Here is a 20587-nt window from a genome sequence, read left to right on the forward strand (position 1 = left end):
AAGTCGTTCATATTTCTCGTATAGTTCGTCGTTGTATCGGTTCCTTCATTGTCCTTTCACACATACGGGACGAAAAATCCGGCTACAGAATGACCGGTTTGGCAGTTAGCATTCTTGCGCACAGCTCGGCTTGCATGCTGTTTTCGCTGCTGACCTTTGACCCTAGAAAGCTGGAATCTTGGACGACCTAAAAATACGTTCACCCCTCCGTAAGTCTGAATTTGCTAGTGTAGGGCATTTTGCGGAACCTCAGGCATTCCGTCATAATCTCGACACATTGTCTCTAAAGCCTCTAAAAAGCTGATTTTGTGGTTTAAGAAAAAAGTAAAAGAGGAGAGGAGTTGCTCCCCAATTCCGATAGAGAACTCGCTGCACCGACTAGCACCATTCAGCTGTTCGACGGCCAGGTGTTCAGTCAGTGAAGTTATTCAAAATCCGGTGAACTTGTCATGAGCATGCAAGAGGAAATAAAACAAACAAACCACATAATCTTGATTTTCAATCGATTTTATATAGCATATGTATAAATGAAATGATTCCTATTACTCTAAGGGATGATATATCATTGATCTAAACATTTCCTAGCTGAAATAACATTACCGATTGACTCGACAGTATCCTCCGCCGTTGTGTTCCTCCGTTACTATCCTGTCACGATTTCGCAGCTTCCAATCATTATCTATCCTCAATTCCTATGTGCGTTACAACTCCTATCCATTGACCAACCGACTTCAAGCAGTTCTCTTTGGTAGTCGTACCTTGGAGTTTACTAATAAAAAAAAAACAAACAAACAAACAGGTTGGCCTGTTGTGTTGTGCCCTGTCTCGCACCCGAAACACGTGATCTCTGCAAGTAAGTTCTGTTGTATAGTTCGATACCGTACCGTACCGCACCGGAACACAACGTCTACACACTCAGTCACTCCGTTTCATCAGCCTATTCTTACACGCTAATCAGTTTTGTTGTGCCGACACTTGCTGCACCAGCACCTGCTGAGAGGGAAGGAGTAATCTCTGCATCTCTACACATCTGGACATCAGTTTGCAAAGTTCTACACCACCTTAACGCTAAGCCTGGAAGAACTCACTGTTGTTTTTTTTTGCTTCCCTTGAATTGATTACTTCCTGTTGCCGAGGTCCTGTCTACCTTTTCCTCTCATTCCTCTCTACTTCATCACAGCAAAGCAAATGGCCATTTTATAACATAACAGAGAGCAACCTACATGGTTTGCATGCTCCTCGATGCACCTGGGTAGAAAGGAGTTCAGCCCTAGTGCACCTGAGGGCCTGTTACCGTAATATACACAAGTGAGAGTGTGGGGGGGGGAAGGGGGAGGTTTCAATATAAATACACACGAATGGAGAGGAAAGTTAAAGTTAAAGGCAGAAAAATAAAATACTAACATAATTTCACAATACAACCTCATCCTGCACGCGTCGTCAGCGTCGGTACGCACCCTTCAGCTGTCCGTGACCCTGGGGTGCCTTTTTAGCAAGATCCGCATTCTTCCTTCCACACACACGACGACTAATCAGTTCTGTATCGTCGGTGATGGAGAAATGTGCGGCTGCAAATGCAAATGGCACACGCTCCCCTGCCCGTCTAACGATCTACCCCATCCCTAGCCTTCCCGAAACCCTACAGTCGATCATGGGAAAGGCGTAATGTTTCTGTGTTGAGTATTGGATGGTCCGTCACTGCAGGCAGCGGGGCTTCAGCAGCAGCTGCTGCGCGGTGTCACATTGAAGACGTACGACTGTTCCGGCATTGCAAGCGAGCCGACCGGCACCCGATAGTCCTGCCCCGCGATCGGGGCGATCGTGTACGCGCGCAGCAGGTTCGCGATGATCGAGAAGCTGAGCAGTTGCGTCATCCGGTAGCCCATGCACGAGCGGCGCCCCGCACCGAACGGGATGAAAAAGTCCGGCTTCACCAGCCGGCCCTGCTGCAGGAAGCGCTCCGGCCGGAAGCGCTCCGGCTCGTCCCACAGCGCCGGCGACATGCTCAGGTCGTAGTTGTTCAGGAAGATGAGCGTATCCTTCGCCACGGTGTAACCTTAAATATTTATTTTGGTTTTAGAAGTGCAAACCGCCTTATAAAACGAAAAGAAATATTTACCTCCAATCTGGCTGTCCTGGTTGGCGACGTGCGGCACGATCGGGGAAGCGATCAGTCGGAGCGCCTCCATGATGACCGCCTCGGTGTACTGCATCTCGGCCCGGTCGGTCAGCTCGATCACCTGCCGGCCGTGCCGCTCCAGCACACCGTCCGCCTCGGCCTGGATGCGCTGCTGCACCTCCGGGTGCTGCACGATGTACCCGAACGCCTTCACCAGGAAGTTGCCGACCGCCGAATGGCCGCCGACGATGTCCTCCAGCGCGAACAGGGCCGTCTCCCACTCGAGGGCCGGGCCGCGGCCCGCCTTTACGTGCTCGATTAGGCTGTCGACGTAGTCGCGGGGTTCGCTGCCCTCGCCCCACCGCTCGTACCGGTCGCCGATGATCGTGTCGAGGATGATGGTGCGAATCTCCTCCGCCAGCCGGTCCATGCGGCGCAGGTTCTGCCGGTGCAGCGGCAACAGGAACGGCAGAAAGTCGGCCGCATAGCCCTGGTTCACCTCGTAGAAGATCTGGTCGAAGTTGCGCACCAGCTGCTGGAAGCGCGGGTCCTCCACCTCGAACCGGTGGCTGCCGAAGTACTGGGAGAACGCGTTGGCACAGATAGACAGCACGAGCGGTTTGATTGCGACCGTGGTACCGTGCTGGACCGAGCCCAACATCTGCCCAATCTCGTCCACCACGATCGTGTTCAGCTCGTCGAACCGGCCGCTGTAGTTGCGGGGAAAGGTGTGGGGCACGAGCATGTCGCGGCGCGCCTTCTGCACCTCCGACCAATCACAGAATGCAAGAGCTGAAGCGAGAGAGAGAGAGAGGCAAATTCGACATTAAAATCACACTACTGAGACACACGCTCGCAGGTCAGGGCGCAGTCGAATGCGGACAGTTACTTACAGTTTTCCTTGTTGCCGGAAAACAGTAGCTGATAGCGGCGGAAGTTGGGCCGGCTGTCAAAGTGCTGACCCTTGTTGATCAGCACCTCTTTGATGCTTTCGAACCCGTTCACGACGACCGCGTTGACCGAGCCGAGCCGCAGGGCCGTGACGGGACCGTACCGCTGGCCCATGTCGCTGAACGCCTGGTACGGCACCTCGTACCCGTTCAGCTCCTTGAGCGCCCCAATGATGGGATAGTTTTTGGGCCCGGGGGCTGGCTTCTCCAGCGCGTGGTTGGCGGCCCCAACCGGTTCGTCCTCGTGCGTGCCGAACGTCACGCCAACGCTGGCGATCAGCTGCCGGAGCGCCTGCAACACCTCACTGCGCAGGATCACTTTCTGCTTCAGCTCGGGCAGCAGCATCAGCAGCGTGAGCAGAAAGCAGCTCACCATCAGGTAGGCTGTGCTGCTGGAGCTTAATAGCGTTACGCTTACACGATCCATAGTGTAGTGGTAGTAGTAGCAGTAGTAGTTAGTATGCGGTAGTAGACCGTAAACGCTGATCGCACTCTTCTTTCTGATCGATCCGTACACACGAAATATGTCCGTACACTTCTTGCTTCAAGCTGAATGAGCACGCACCAGCACACACATACACACTCAAAGGTAACAGTGTAGAACACGCACTAACACCTTAGTACACGTGTACGTATCCACATAAACACCACCGCACGCACACGATCGTACACACTTGTCACGCAAAGCACACTCCAATCGAGAGAGAGAGAGAGAGCGAACAACAAGAAGCTGCTGATCGGGATGAGCTGCTCACGGTTGAAGCGATCGTGTCGATTTGATACGCTGCTTGATCAATCCGGTGCCCTTTTATACTGAGGATGGTATGCAAATTGGGGGGCCGCTCGTACGCTCGTCTTCCAGCCAGAGTGAGAAGCTGGGCCCGGAGAGGACCCTTCTGCCCACTTGCGCGAGGAAGAGGAGTGAAGGAAAGAGCCTATGGTTTTGCGTGACGGAGTTAAGTCAAGCCAATCAGATCGATTCGATATTCGAATCTCCTCCGCGTACCGCACACCGCGGTGTGCAGTGCAAACTTTGAGCCTTCCGGAATTTTTTTCGGCGTACTCGGGCGGTTGGCTTTGTATTGGGACGATCAAGATGACGTAGGTGCACTGCTCAAAGTGGACGTCGCAAATTGTGTTAAAATTCGGCGTGCTACTAATGGCGTTTTGCAGATGAGGATACAGCTTTTGATATAGTTCCTAGCGATAATTGAGACATTCGAACATACATGTGAGTCAACAAATGATGATGAATAACAACTAAATTCTTGTTTTTTTTTTCACTGATGTCCCATTACGTCTTCGGTTATAATCCCTTCATGCCTGCCCGATGGGCCTTCTCTCAAGGAGAGAAGGGTTTAAGCACAAACTCTTATTTTTGTCTTAATATCTTAATGATGAATCAATGATTATTATTCCCTATTTGATATTCACCCGTTTGTTTTGTTAAAGATCCTGTCCATGTGAAAGGACGGAAATGTGTGTTTACACTAGTGCAATTTATTAAAGCTCTTTCTGTGCTATAGTGCTATCACATAAGCATTTAAAGGGAAAAACTTGAAGTATTGCATGAAGATTAGAGTGACCAAGGAAACATCCAGACTCCTATTCTATGTTTATTTATTAGTATCATTTACTTATCTTATTATTAATAACCATATATATCGTTTTCTTTCTTAGCTTTTCTATTTCTAACTCTAAGCCATGAAGCTCTCTTGTTGTAGTTTAACAGTATTAAATTAATTTATCTTATTTTGTTTTTCTTTTCTTCTCTTTCTCTTCTCTCACTATTTCTTATGCATTGTTTTTTTTCATATTTGTTCGGGTTCTTTTTTGTATATTGTTAATACTGTGTAGTTGTATTCAAAGTCAAAATGATTGCAGTCAAATCTCTCTAAGAAGTAGTGACAATTTAAGACGAATTGTTTCCTTAAGATGAACATTTTGACGGTTCACCCGTCCTATTCCATACATTTTATGTCTCTTCAAGATGAATATCTCTCTAAGGTGAATATTCTTCAACCTGCATATGCGATTTGGCAGCCGAAATTCTCTAAGATGAATTTTTGGATGATAGGTCATAAAAATATTGGTCAAAGGATGCCATGTTTTTTCCGTGGTTTCTGGGATACTTCATAACAACACCTTCAACATAAATATCTATTTAAGCTGACGATCCCATGGAGATTCACATTAGAGAGATTTCACTGTATTTAACAATCAAACTAATTTAATTTTTTATATTTTTTTATTCAGGAGTAACGGTCCAAAAAGGCCGTATTGCTTTAATTTAATTTTTAGAAAGGGTTTAAAAAGTCACTAAAGTCATATTTCTGCATAACACTTGACACATTCAAAGTTTTTTAATTTCGAAACTACTAACTGGAGTTATAAATATTCAAGATCTCTTGTGTATATAAGATGTACAAGACCAACATGAGCCTTTTTTTAAGGCAATGGGGCGTAGTTGTTAATTCTTAATAAAAGGTAACCTTTTTTTTAAACTCTTTGAGCTTATGTGGAGATTGCATTGGAACAATTGAAGATCAATTTCAAGTTCAAGTAGTTTGTTAAAGAAAGAAGTGATACAACATGTTTTTTACGGTTTACTCAACGCAATAGAAGGGTAAAGTAAAAATATTAATGTGCGCAAACAGGTAGCTAGTTCAAAGCAAGTAGTTACAGCGCAGTATCGATCTTTGACATGCGAGAATCTTTAATCCTGTCGTGCACAGCTTTGCGCTTTCCGTCAAACCATATCCATGGTGATGTGCGCTGAAAAGAAGCTAGTGGCTAGCAAAATTAAACATCCTCACACGTTTCCGTGTTGTTCAGCAATTATGGACACGTTTTTCAACCCAATCGCTTGCCCCATTGCCCTGTCGGTAGCATCCTTTAGCTTCACCTGTCCCTGCCGAATGTGTACCGTGTTTTCCCCATTGCTGGTGTTTCAGCACCATAAACCCCGTTGCACAAACCGTTAGTCCGGGGCAACCACACATACACACACGCGGCGCCCATTTTGCCACCACTTTGGTACGCACACCCTGCCACATCCCCTTACGGATTTGTTCTTCCCGTCGCTTCACCGCCTCAAATACTCCGTTGCACATGCAAATCGAAAGTAACTGTTGCGGTTCGAACCGAAACAACAGTTTGCCATTTGCAATGTAAAGCGCCGATTGTGTGTGAGTGTTCTTTTTGTCTTCTTCTGCTCTCCACCACTGCTTGCCCTTTTACCCTTCCCTCTCCCCCCCCCCTTTTAGGACACGATGAAATGGAAGGGGAAGAGGTGTTTGTGTTATTATTATAACCAACAAACCTAAAAATCCATTCCGGTACGTTAAATCGACCATTTTTTTGCGGCGGCTTCATACGCTACGCGCATTGCTTAACGGTTCTGTGGAGGAGCCCATCGGCGCCTATCAGCGTTACACTGGTGCGTAAAACATTGTCGCGCAAAACAAAACGCCAAAACAAAAAAAAAAACGCCTCTGCACATGTGACCGATACGCCGACGGAGCACCAGTAACCAGGCGTCTCCATCCGTAAGCAATATTCAGCTATTTTCGGGTGAGTTTTTTTTACTTCTCCTCTCGGTATGTGCTCCACTTTCGACAGCACCCCAAAACTGATCAGGGGGAGAGAGAGAGAGAGAGAAACAGATTGTACACCCTGGCCCCATTCCACCACAGCCGGGACAAGTCCCGCTTTACACCTCAGGACGCTCTTACACTTATTAGAATTAAAATGAGGTCCGGCTTCCGTATCTGATTGAACCGCTTTGGGCTGGCCGTTGTGCTGACGACGGCGCGTCCCGCAGCGTACGTATGTAACCGTGATTTACCGTCCCCGTTTTTTGTTGTTGTTGTTGTTGTTGTTGTTGTTGCTGTTGTTGCCTTTGTACCTCCACCATCGTTGGTAGAGGGTGTGCGGGATGAGAGGCCGCGGGTTCGAGATCGCTCTATCTGCAGCGCTCTCTAGCACCGTTTGCGGCGTAGAGAATAGGGTGGGAGAGTGAGCTGATAGAGGTGTGAAGGGTGCGCGGGAGAGGGTTATTGCAGTCTATTTTGCTTCATTTTTGACTAACCCCGTTGGGCACAGTGGCGCCGAAGCTGCAGCACAGCCCACTGCTTTGCCTGACCCGACCCGCCAACCCCCTCCGAGCCTAGGGCAGACCAGGCCAGCCGGCGGCGGCAGCAGCAGCCAACGGTCAGTGGAATTGTTTTCACTTAACCTAACCTATTTGCATTCGCAATCCAGCTGCACACACACACACAAACACACACATGGCCACACACGGGGCCGCGCATCGGAATGGGGGGGCCGCTAGTTGGCGGGGCTGCTGCCACTGGCACCACCACGACGCAGTTCGTGGCGAGCACCGGCCACAACGCCACCGGCCACCGATCGCCAGCCGTAGCTAAAGTGCGTCCATTATTAATGAGCCGCCCGCCCCGGGCCTTGCGGGGCCCAAAGCCCCGTGTGACGTTCGAAAGGACCCAGCCACTGCGAGTGCACACAAAAGGAGGGCCCCTATATGGCCACTTTGGTTCGATGGAGAAAGTGTGCCTGAATAAGCTCGGCTCGCTCTGCCGTTAACTTGCCGCGGGCAAACAGAAACATTTACATAGCTGCAGCCGTGTCCCGTGGGGGTGTCACACAACCCGCACGTACACGGGCCGGGAGTGTGCCTTGCATTTGCCGGACTTGTACCGCCAATGCACCCGCCAATGCACGGCTGCAAAAAGGCGAAAGATCGAGAAACGGTCACCCGATCGAAGTCAAGTTCCGTGCGTCCGACCTCTTTCCGACTTTCGACGGCGACGGCGAGCTTTTGAGGGCGCGCGCGCGCTCGTAGGGCAAACTATTCCATAAATCCCATTGCATATTTCACACCCCTTAGGGCTGGCAGCTGGAAATTTTGCAAATGCAAAGGCGGAAACTTTGGCGCACGGGTTGCAGCACGTTCGCATTAGCGATCGAAAAATAAATAAAAAGTGGCACACACACACAGAGTGAGAGTAAGAGAAAGGGATGGCTCGCAAACCCGGCCACATCCTCGATCGGTGTGATGAGACCTGCAAGTGATTGTTAATTAAAAGCGGCTGAACTCCATCTGCAAAATGGTTGCAGGCGGCTGCGAGACGCTCTCCGGGGAAATGCATAGAAAATGGCGGCGGAGGCGCTCTCTCTCTCTCTCTAAGCGCTAGCAAAAGTGCGAACGAAACCAAACCGGCCGGCCCAGATTTGCATGTCGCTTATGCACGGGTGGAAGAAGGAGGGGACCTTATGATTCAGGTCGTCTTCAGGTGGAACCCGGTCCGCGGCAGCTGGGCCTTCTAGAAGCTGCATATCGTTGACCTTTGAGTTGGTGTGCTGCCGCCCCGAATGGAATGGACACACTCTCACACGAACGCATACACACAAACACTATTAAAAAAAACACAAAAATACCCAACCAAACACCCCACACACTACACCTACCTAGTGGGCTCTTTACCGTACGCGAAACTGTGTATTTCCACTATTCCCACACCCAACCGCTGACCTGGGAGGGATGGTATAAAGTTTCTAGCGTCACCAGATGCGATCACTGTGTGTGTGTGTGTGTGTGTGTGCGCTGGGTCAGAACCTCAATCCATAAATTGGGCATCTCCCTCCCCTTCCCTTCGACGGCGTAACAGCTACTGCGCGTCGCCATGGAGATTGTGAAGCGCTGCAGAAAGCCGCGCTCCGACCGTAGCGTAGTGAGAACGATCGGCGGAACGGACGGACGGGGCACTGCTTTTTCATTTCGGGCTATGGCTCTGCCCGGCAGCTCACTTTGGGAAACAAGGTGTTTGGGTACAAATTCGATTTAAATACCATGTGTTTATTTTTTATTTTTGGGATGGGGTTTTTCCAAACCATCCCCCCCTCAACCATCCACCATTTTTTTCTCTCCCATTTCGTTTTGTATTGTTTTTTTGAGGTTCGGGTGTGCGGAGAGGGAGGGGGAGTGCCACCGTTTGTTGTTTTGCTTTTGCCTTTCTCGCCCTAATTTTGTCCCTTGTCTGCATTGTGTGTGTGTGTGTGTGTTTTGTTTATTTGGGTCTTGTCCGACTTCGTACCTAGGGGGGGGGGGGGGGGATTTGAGTTTGGGAGTTGCAGTTGTTTTGAATTTTGTTTTATTGTCCTACGCCTTTGCTTTATCTTCCATGCTGATGCTGTTTCTTTCATAATCTGGTCCACGGGGTTTTTCCTCTCCCGTTTTTTTTTTGTTTACCGTTTCTGACCTATGTTAAATGTAGGTGAGCGCTGGGTAATATGACGCCGTGCTGAGAAGTAGGTAGTTACGCTTTTAGTTTGCTCCTTTTCGTGATTGTTTACCCCAAACAATGTTGTTATTGCAAGGAAGTAATTAATTATTTATCGCTCAATGTGCTATGAGTGGTTTTGCATTACACGTGTCCTGTATTGGGGATAGTAGGTGAAGTAGAAGATACGCAAAACACGGATAAACAAGCCAGAGGAGCTGTGAAAAGCCGAAACGAACTTAATTTTGATAAAACGCAATAATAATAATTTGTTTAGAGCTGAATGCGATGTAAACCTGCAAGAGTTAGTACAGCAAATGTAAATGCTGTGCTAATACCCCTCTTAACGAGTAAATTCTCGCATAATGAGCAATATCATGTGTGTTCCCGATAAGAAATCATGAGATCGCGAGAGAGAGAGAAAGAGAGAGAGAGAGAGAGAGAGAGAGAGAGAGAGAAAGAGAGAGGAGAAATCGTGACCATTTTGTGAGTTTCAATACTCAGAATCGTTAAATATTAAGCTATTCTCAAAAGGCGCAGTATATAACTGAAAGAAGTGAAGGAAAAGTGTAAGGGAGGTGACACTTCACAGGGGTTTCTAAAGGTTCTCATAGTTATGGGACACTTCCTTGACTCTTTCTAATAAGAAGTTAACTTCCCGTGATGGAAATTGAACTCTATGGCACCCTTTTCGACCAGGCTCCTTGAAAATTTCTATTTAATTTGTAAAAAACGAGTGCCATAAAATCCAATTCCCATCACATGAAGTTCATTTCACGAACGAAAGAGTCAATAAAGTGTCCCACAGTTATGCGAACTCCTGGAAAGCCCTGTAACGCCCACTGGCAGTCCAAAACTTACGTGAGGTCATACAAAAATCGAGAAAAAGTCGGGGTGGACCGTAGGAGCGTTCACTCCACGTCCAGATAACACTTTTCAGATCAGATGATAGCCGAGCTGAGAGTGTTGCTGCGCTTATCGACAGGTGGAGTAAGTGAGGTAGCCAGGCCTATCATATATGTGACTCCCGAATCCGTCGGAAGCCCCACAATCGAACGAGAGAATATTTGAAAAATGAAACGTTCTAGTCAATTTTCTTGAATGCCGTACGCAATATGATAGGCCTGAGTGTCTTCAGTTTGATTGCTCCATTTCCTTCCTTACTATTTGACAATATTGGAGGATCTCAACGGCTTCGGCCGAGGAAGTGAGCAGGACGTGGATTTTAGTGTGTAGTGTACCTCGTTAAAAAGCGTGTGTTTCACAAGAGCGAGGTTTATTGATGAGTGCGTATAATCATTGCATACATCTGCACTTAATTTCACCAATAATTTCAATTTTCATACAAATTGAGTATGAAAAAGAGCCTCCCGCATAATGAGTTTTTTTTTCGCATAACGAGTTGGAACGAATTGGAACGGATTAAACCTCGTTATCGAGGGGTTCCACTGTATTTGTTCTACTTCCCATAATTATCTTCACGTTTCCCAGAAATAAATAAGAACGAACTAGAATCAACCAGCTTTTCCATCATTTTGTGTATGTTTGGGTATACTTCAGTAACCATTTATCATCATTTTTTTTGCGGATGGCTGCCAATGCTTTTAATCATGAGTATAATAATCATACAGTGTTTTCCAGGAGTTCTCATAGCTGTGGGACACTTCCTTGACTCTTTCTTATCGGAAGTGAACTTCACATGAAATTGGACTCTATGGCACACTTTTTAGACAGGCTCCGTGATAATTCCTATTAGATTTGTCCAACAAGGGAGCTATAGGGTCAAATTCACATTACATTATGTTCATTTCACGTATGAAAGAGCCAATAAAGTGTCCCACAGCTATGAGAACTCCTGTGAGAAGATTAAAAAAGCTGATAAATTAGTCTATTATGTAAAAGCAAAATAAAATAAAATATTAGTTACCAAAAGATAAAGTAAACATGACTTAAAAAACCGTTTTCTACATATTATTTGACAAACAATCAATTATACAAACAAACACGCAAGCAAAAATTAAACTGACAAGTGGGAAATAAAAACAAAATAGACCTCTTAATACGACCAATCAAATAGGATACTCTTTGCGTAAGATTCACGCACTTCGTTTAATATTCTGATGCAATAAATTAAAACAACCATTTCATGTAACCATATCAGCCTATCCTACTTCCCGATGCACCGACCTAGAGGCGCGACAGTGCCTGGTCTAGTCAGTGGCGTCTGCCCATAATGCATACCGTGTTATATGTTATTTAAATGTAGCACAGCACCATTTCGCTGGTTCCAAAAACAAAACAAAACCGACGATATCACAAAAAGCTTCCAATCGATCGGATGAGAGGGAGGGATCTCGTTACGCGCGTGTCCTACACATTTCACTATTCCCACAGAGTTAAGTCATATCCCAACGATTCCAGATCTGTTATCGTTATGCGCGCGGTTTGGCATTGCGCCACACGCCCCCAAACAGAACATCTGAATAATCGCACGGTTATGCGGTAGCTACTACCACAGCTACTACTACCAAACGATCGACATCCAAGCAAGCACACTAGCAGGCTCGTTATGCTCGGGCCAACCTACCCGCCATTCATCGCGTCCCTCGTTTTCTCGAACATGCATCGAACAGGGCACAACTGGGCTAGCAGCGGCTCGGGCAGCGGGTATAGCGTTATCCGAGCCCTGCCTTGAACGTGATCATCAAGTAACAAGTCGGATATGTGTGTTACTATTAGCATGCATCATGCTTGCTTGGAACGAGCGCTATCGTATGCGAAAGATTTGAATGGCACATGGTTTGACACTGTCAAAGACAATCGATGCAGATCGTATTCGACCGAATCGGTTGAATTTGATTTCCTTTGATCGGGCGCTTGTTCGTGTTTGCTTATCTACCCGCTGTCGTTACGTTTAAGCTTTCTGTTCAAGCTGTTAACGCATCTCCACCCCACTCCGGGCTGGGCTGTGTGAGCCTCTTTCACTCTGCACAGTTCTAGCAGCAGCGACCACAGCACATTTTTTTGGTAGTAAGTGGTTGTACTTTTGAAAGCAACCGTGATTACATTATCCGCAACGTGCTGTTGTGGGCGCCTGTTTTGTAATAGAAAATTACTTTAAACATGTTACCGATCTAGAATTTGCATTCCAAATGCCGCCGATAAGATGATCTAACACCAACAACGTGTTCAACCGCTCCGCGGAGGAAGGAGAAGTGGAAGCGAGTGGTTTGAAAACAAAAACATTTCTAGGGTAAGAACGTAATTTTTGTTGTTTTCTTCCGCATGCCCTTTTTTTTTTTGGTTTACGCTATTAGCAATTCTGTCGAAGAATAATAAAATATTAATCAGACAGAAGCGACGAAAAGCACACTTCTCCTGCTTGTATAACAGTTCTACTCCGCGTGTTGAATTGTTTTGAATAAATGAATAATTAATTGTATATTATTGATCAAATTACTGAGCTACTTAGGAGCAGCAAAAACTTGAAACACATATGAAATTTAATTTAAATTTTTATTTTTGTAACAAAAATGTAGTATTGCAATGCAAACCGCAAACATAAATTTAAATAACGTTAGTAAAGCTTTCACGGAGCGTTACTTTCAAATAAACGATCAAGAAAAAGTAACGCAACCCGAACAGAACTAGTAACGCATAATCGTGTTACTATCGATGGATACTAATAACGATGCGTTACAATCGTCTATTTGGTTCGGTAAGTCATCGAATAACACTTCACCACTACCATCGTTATTGTTGATTATCTCTTATTAATAACTTATTCTTAGCGAAAACCCGAGGAGAAACTTGACGAGAAACAAAAAATCCTTTCATTCAAGCGATACTATCAAACACTAAATTCATAACGCGTTAGCGTTACAAAGCATAACAGTTCGCATATATGTCGCTTTATTAGAAGCTCTCCATGAGAAAAAGAGTAGGAAAATAAACACTAAAAAGGAGAATGCGGAGTATTGAACAGACTGAAACTGGTAAACAAACAGATCTTGCAGGCATGAGCTGCGTCGTAAGTTTTGTGTTACTCTCAATCAAGATATACACTGGAAATCCAATAGCCATAACCCTCCAATAGTCCCTAAAAAGCTTTAATTAAGCGCTGCTACGTGTGTCATGTACGCGCTTAATGACGTGTTACATAAAGGTTTGTTACGTTAGGCTAAGATAAAATAGTGGACAATGCAGTAAACATATACCCAAAAGATTACAGATTATAAGTCTACAGCTAAACCTCAAAGTACAACCTAGGCAGCCTGCAAAGTAAAATTCGAATCCCATCATTCGAATCCCAAATGAACCGGTGTGCGATATACGTAAATCAAATACGTCAAAGCCTTCGTAATACGTCACACCCAATGGTCGTAGCTGGTTGACATCAACCAACAGACTAACTAAGAATGCTTCCCGTTTAAGCGAGCGAAGTTTTTTTTACAGGAAGTTCCAGGACTTATGGTACTTCTGACACACTTTCTAGACTCTTGCGCATCTTTCGGTGCATTGATGATAAAGCTATCACATTTCTAATCCTGTTGTGACGGAATGTGGATTCGATGGCATCCTTCTTGGAACATATAATTTCAAAATTAGAAAAGTGTTATTCCACAAGGATTGCATTGAATCCACTTCCTGTCATATAACAAGAAAAATCCTATAAGGTACGCCAATGATTTCTAATATGAATTTGCGTATTTTTAATAGTGAGTTGCAATACCTGTTTGAATAACTTTAATTGAATTACGAATGTTTCGCTTTCGCGAACGTTAACTTCTGGAAGAAAGTCCATGCACAGAAACCAAACACACATAATCGGGTGTTGTTTGTGATTTAGAGCAGATAGTAAAACACAAACAACAAATGCATCAACTCACTTTCCATCCCAGCTGTGATGCATATGAAAGCAGCCGCTACCATTTGCACCCACTGCTCTCTAGCCATTTTCTAGGAAGTCCTTTGTGAGAGCAGTCGGTTTGCCCTTGCACCGCCCACCCGAGACACAAATGCAGCCTCCAAAACGTGCCAATGGACAAACAAAGCCAATGGCGGCAACACAACACACAACACACATAAAACGTCGACGCTTTCTCCTTCGCCTGAAACAAAAAAAAAAAAAACCACAACCCGTGCACATTAGCATCAGCCTGTGTTGTCGCCTGTTTGTGTGTGTTCGAGCTGCTTTCGAAAAGGGAGGAGCGCCGCCCACTCACGTGTCGATTAGCATTTGTTCTGCGCTTAAACTGCTGCTTAACTTTCACCCGGAGCATCGGGATACCGGATGCCGTGATTGTTTGCCGCAGTTGCACCGTATTCCATCCCAGGTTGCTGTTGATCGTCACTTTCCCCCGAACCGTGCCCCGGGGGGCCGTGATCGCTACCTGATGGTTTTATTTTTGTCTTTTGTGTCCGGGCCTTCTGTTTTGCCTGCAAGAACGGTTGCTGGCTGGCTGGCCTCCCTTTGGACCAGTTCCGAATTTCGTCCTTTTCACCTTGAAAGTCCGGCGATTGGGCCTGTACATCCGTTACCCTCTCCCCCCGTGCCTCTCCCCACGGATTCAAATAAGCTTCGCTTTTCTCCTCCCCACCGTGTATTCGCATTTTATTATCAAATGTGTTCTATTGCCAATTCCGATTGGCTGTTCTTCCCTCCCCCGATTCCCAAGCATTGCATGTAATTTGAATGTCAGTGTGAGAGTGCGGCTCTTGAATTTTCTTTTTCACTTTACTGTTTGTTTGTGCAGGCGCGTGTGCGCCTTCCTTTCGCCCTGCTATAAATGGACGATTCCAATGACGGGGCCGGTTGAGATCGCTGGGACCAAGGGCCCTCTTGTTCCGCGCCGCATACCTACATGTCAATCAATGAGTCACGCGGCACTTACATAACGGTAGCGGGCGCTGGAAACGGGAAAATACTGTACGGTATTGGGCCGGTACGTTCGCCCCGAAAACGGTCGGGGATGGGCGCATGCGGGCTGGAAGGCGCCAGGACGGCGAAGGGCGTGAACTTAATGTGTGTGTGTGTGTTGTGTGTCCATAACACCCCCAGTGCATCCCAAGCGCGCGAACACCGCGCGCTCAAGATCATGATCGCGAACAATCGGTGCCACTCCAAAAACAGTCAACGTTAAATATAATGCCCCCCTAATCCGTCTCTACCGCGTAACGTGATGCTAAGGGACGCCTAGGCGTGTGTGTGGTAAAGGAAGAAGAGTGCGCAGGAGTGCGCTAATGTTATTTCGTTCGCGAGCCCCGTTACCGAAACGATTTGCATTGCGTAGCCTTTTGTTTGCCGCTCCCGTTGCCGGTTGCGGTTGCCGGTCTGGTGCACTCACACTTTGCGCCGAAAACACCCAAATGCAACTGGGGAGAATGGGGGTGGGGGGATGAGATTTCGAATGCAGCCAGCCGTGGGGCGTGTGTCACGGCAGCACACGTCGAGCACAATTCCCCGTTAGCTGCTGCGGCCCGATTGGCGATGGGGAACGTGTTCCGATTGGCACGGGACACGATCGCGCAAAGCGCGGTACTACACCAAACCGTTAGTGGCGATCGCTCATTCAGCAAAAAAGCAAAAGCATACACATACAACAACAACAACAACAAAAGGAAATGAAAAAAAGGAAAACGAACGAGGAACGCTACATTCAAGATCATGAGATACGCCCTCTCGATGCTGCCGCACAACGTATGCGAGAAGAAATCGATCAAATCCTTCCCTCTTGCTGTGTTATCTGGTTGTAGTTGTGTATGTGCGTATTCTGGACGAGCAGGGGGGGGGGGGCATCTATCGCAGGACTGGATGGGTGCAGGATTGATGCACGGAACGGGGAGGAAGCAGCGATTCGACAGCAAGAATTACAATACATTTTGCATAAGGATGTAAATTAGCCACACTTATTCTAAATGATGATGATGTTAAGCTGCCACTCTTGATAGCACCACCGTTCCGTTCCTCCTCCCCTCATCCACCTCTCCCTATCGCTCTCCCTTTTTTTCTCTCTTTTTTTTTTTGCTCTTTCCTGTCCAGCAGAGAGTTTGGAAGGCTCGCGCGCTTCGCTTTTCGTGATCTTCCATCCATCCTTTCCGCTTTGATCGATTCGCCAACCAAAACCCAAAACGGACCCACGGTAGGCACCGCCGCGGAGCCCTCGCGCATAAATTGAGCCACGATTATACAACGTTGATATTGAGCTAGGGCTAGCAAAGGCAAAACTCTAACCGAACGTGCATGCAGGAGCCGGACGCACCCAGAACAAACAGAAAAGGATATGCAATCGCAGCAATGGGACGCCGGAGCAAGCGTTCGTCTAACGCAGTCGGGTTGAATGCTGTTCGGCTCGGTAGTGGCGTGGCGTACGATTTTAAAGTATTTTCGTTTACAAGAGATTATAGAGAGTTTGCATGATCGTTAGTTGGTTTATAGTACCTCAACGTAGCATGCTCAGTCCATTCCTGTTTACAATGTTTGTTAATGATGTTCCAAATATTCTTCCCCCTGAAGGACATCATCTCTTGTATGCCGATGACATAAAGATGTTTCTTCCTGTCACCAATATGGGTCCGACTTTATGGTCCTTCAGAATTTTGTTAGTGTCTTCCGTACATGGTGTAGTTGTAACTTTTTGGAACTATAAGTGTTCTGATATCAATGTCCTGATAGATGACTTCGTTTACCCGCTCTCGTAATCCGTTGACTATTGGTCTCATACGCAGAATGTGTCGAGATCTACGGGACGTTTCTTGTCTTAAGGCTCTCTATTGTAGTCTGGTCCTTTCTATCCTTGAATATGCAAGTATTGTTTGGTGTCCTTCTCAGGCAGTGTGGATCTCGAAACTGGAACGTGTCCAACAATATTTTACGCTTGTATTAATTTTGGTCTTTTTTGGGGACACTGCCGCTACACTTCCGTGTTATCTGGAACTAAACTCTTGAACAACGTCGTTATAGAGCACAGGTAATATTCAATGCTGGTTTACTGTTGGACAACATCGTTGCGCCTATTATATGTATCCCCTCCCGCACTCTTTGCTCTCGTAATCTTATTTTTGCCACCTTCCGTCGTACACAGTATGCCAGCTGTTGCGTCGATTTAGTGTATGTTATGACTGGTTTGACTATAATCTCTTTTTTACTCTTTCCGTTCTGCTTCGTCTCTGTTATTCTTTACGAATCATGTCCGTACCTTTACCTAAACCTTTGATTCCTTGCCAATGAGCTATAAATGTACGAATTCCGTACTTGTGCCTAATGTGACAACTAACTGTAGTTAGTTTAGTGTTGCTAGGTTAGCTTAAAGTTTAGGTTTTATCATCATTGTATAGCCAGTTCAGGCAAACAAATGAAATAAAATGAAATTAAATATATTTTTTTACCATTAATAAAGCTGTAAATAAAGATAAAATACAAGTAATATCATTTTTACTGTTAACTGCGGAGTATGTACTTCAATCTATGGTAAGAGCGTTACGTCGGTTTGCTTGGATCCTTCACTATGTTCCAAGACAGCGCCGATTTTGCATTATTTTCTGCTGTTTTTTCCCGCTACTGAGAGAGACGAATTGTAGAGACGAAGAGAGACCGAAATCCATCGATCAAAGTCGTTCGATTCAAATCGAGCATGATAGTGTTAAACGATGATGACAATTCACTTTTGCAAGGTTAGAAGAAAATCGACAATTCTGAACGTAACGTAGCGTAACGTAACGCAATATACGATACGATACGCGTAACACGTGACAAAAAGTGCCTTAACGTTGGTTTCTTCTCGTTGTCGATCTTGTTTTGGATAATCTTTTCATTATGTTGGTGTACATGATCAGTTCCCATCTAGACGTTCCCTCGGATGTGGAGATGACTACTAATCCTGGTATTTACTACTAACAGCTTATTCATTTCAAACGAATCGATGATCCTGAAGAATTCTAGGAACTCAATTAAAAATCCTTGCCCTTACCCACTATCCTAAGACTATGCCCGTAAGAGTCATTTACATATTCCTCTAAACGTCATCTCTTCCAAACCTCTCATTGCCGAATGACGCCAGTGTGACCTTACAAGAGGCTACGGATTATGGAAACAGCACTGATAAGCATTGTGCCGGTTCTGATTTCAGTATTCAGTATGTACCCTGTTATTTGTCTATTGATGAACACAAACCAGTTAGCTAACCCCCTTTGTAGGCTAATGGAGGCCTGGCAAAACACCAAAAAGATGAATCAATAAGCCACAAAACAACAACACTCAAGAGGCAAAACAACAGATACTGCACCAGTGATTACTGAATCACAGCATCCGGCCATTTCCTACGCACATCGGTCGCTTAGTATCTTCTAAATTTGCATACAACACCATTGATAACTGCTGGGGCAACGTGACATAACGACATGCCCAGCAACAGCGGCATCCAAATACCTGGCAAAATGGTGGCGGGGTTACTTAATAATGCAACCTAGTCGCACCGCACCACACCATACCAGCAGTACCATGGCAGGCCAAGGTGCGGCAATAGTTGTACGCTAGATTCAAATACCAATCGCGACACACTGCCATTTGACCTTTCCTCTCGATGATGAACTCCGGCGGGACCGGTGGCGCACGACCGTAAGACCACCTCGGTCCACGTGGCACGTGTGCCGTGTCTGTGCTGCCTACTACAGTTTAATTTACAATTTAATTTTACATTTATCTAGAGCTTTGGCTATTCAATTGGCTTTAGCCAATTATATCACGTGTTGTATAATCGCACGCATCAAGGCTTATCAAACCGTTAAGCAATTAGAGTTTCGGGAGGAATTCTCGTTAGAATCTCAATGCGAATGTTTGTTTTGAGTTCCGTTTGATTGCAGCTATTGGAGAATTTGCAGAATATGAAGAAAAAAACAAAACTGCACATCCCACAATGGCTACCAAGAACATTCTACGAGGGGCACGGCCCCAGCAGACTCCACCGATACCGCTCTCCACCCTTCGATCACTGGTGCTCTCCCCGCTTTCCGGAAACACACGCCGCCACGCAAAAACATGTCTTCCGCAAACAATGCGCACATCGCACAACTTTCACGATCATGGATCGATCGTGCAGCGTCATCGCGCCTTGCCGAATGCGATCCGTATCATCATCATCTGCAGCCCTCAGCCCGCTCCCTCCGACGATTGCTCCACTACCCGGCGAAGTAACTCATTCAGAAATCCTTGAATCCTTGATGAAGCCACAACAGGCGCAATTTAAATACATCAATGCAGCTGCGAAGTGGTCTGCGCACACGCGCGTACACTTCCTTCCGTTTTGTTTCGCCGGCTTTTTTTTTTGTCACTCTCCCTCGCGCTCTCTCTCTCTCTGCTCTCGCTACTCCCTTCTGCCCTTATTAAGGTGCGTTAATATAAGGGGCCAGTAATTGTGCGTGGTAAGGCCTGCTGTTTACTGCGCAATCATGGTTGCATGGTGCACCGCTACCCTTGGAATACTAAAAAAAAGCAATGTGCCGCCTTATGAGGAAGTGTCACCCCTTTCCGTGCACACACCGAAACCGCACCTGGATGGGAGGGAGAGAAATCGGGAAACGCGCCACCCGCTCGGACGCACTTGGCGCGTGCATGCGTACGTATGCATCCGGTCGGCGGCGCGCTTACCGTACGTACCGAGCGTGTGCTCAGCTGCGTTTGAATTTGAATTTAATCGGCCACCGTTAGCAAGTAAATGGCTTCCACCCCCCTGTTCCCCAGCAGCCCCTTCCCGGACGAGCCGGGCAGCAAACTAGGCTAGGCTGCCCGAAAGCACTACTGCGGAAGTACGAGCGATGCTTCTAGAGGACAAGGACAAACACACATGTAACCCGGTTCGGCTGCTGCTGCTGCTGCTGCACCAAACAAAGTTCGCAAAGGGCTCCCAGAGGGGTTTGGGCCGCAGACGCAGGGGAGGGGAATGTATAGATACAAGTTCAAGTGTAATTTATGCAACCTAGACTCCGGCTCACTGGCTCACATCCGGTTCGAGTTAGCAACACCCAGGGCACAAAAATGTCCCAAAAAATCTGCCCCGTCTACAGACAGATTCTGAAAGAGAGCGTAGGGGGGGGGGGGGGGGTAGTGTCCGGGGCAAGGAGTGAAGCGAGCGTCAGCGTTGCGCGGCGGGCTGCTTTACAAGTTTCAAAGTCAATGTATACGCACTTAAACTTTGCGCCGACTGCGTAAAGCGAGTTGCGTG

General features: G+C 46.6%; 1 protein-coding gene across 1 annotated transcript; it reads right to left on the reverse strand.

Annotated features, from left to right (window-relative positions):
* Positions 1 to 491: 491 nt before the first annotated feature.
* LOC120904510 (cytochrome P450 307a1-like) lies at positions 492 to 4153 on the reverse strand. Its single transcript, XM_040314537.1, has 3 exons — positions 3013 to 4153; positions 2120 to 2911; positions 492 to 2056 (listed from the first exon to the last, which is right to left on the reverse strand). The coding sequence occupies exons 1-3, from the start codon at positions 3494 to 3496 to the stop codon at positions 1716 to 1718; spliced, it is 1617 nt and encodes a 538-aa protein (XP_040170471.1). The 5' UTR covers positions 3497 to 4153; the 3' UTR covers positions 492 to 1715.
* Positions 4154 to 20587: the final 16434 nt, after the last annotated feature.

The sequence above is a fragment of the Anopheles arabiensis genome, chromosome 3, assembly GCF_016920715.1.
Source record: "Anopheles arabiensis isolate DONGOLA chromosome 3, AaraD3, whole genome shotgun sequence".
Lineage (NCBI taxonomy): Eukaryota > Metazoa > Arthropoda > Insecta > Diptera > Culicidae > Anopheles > Anopheles arabiensis.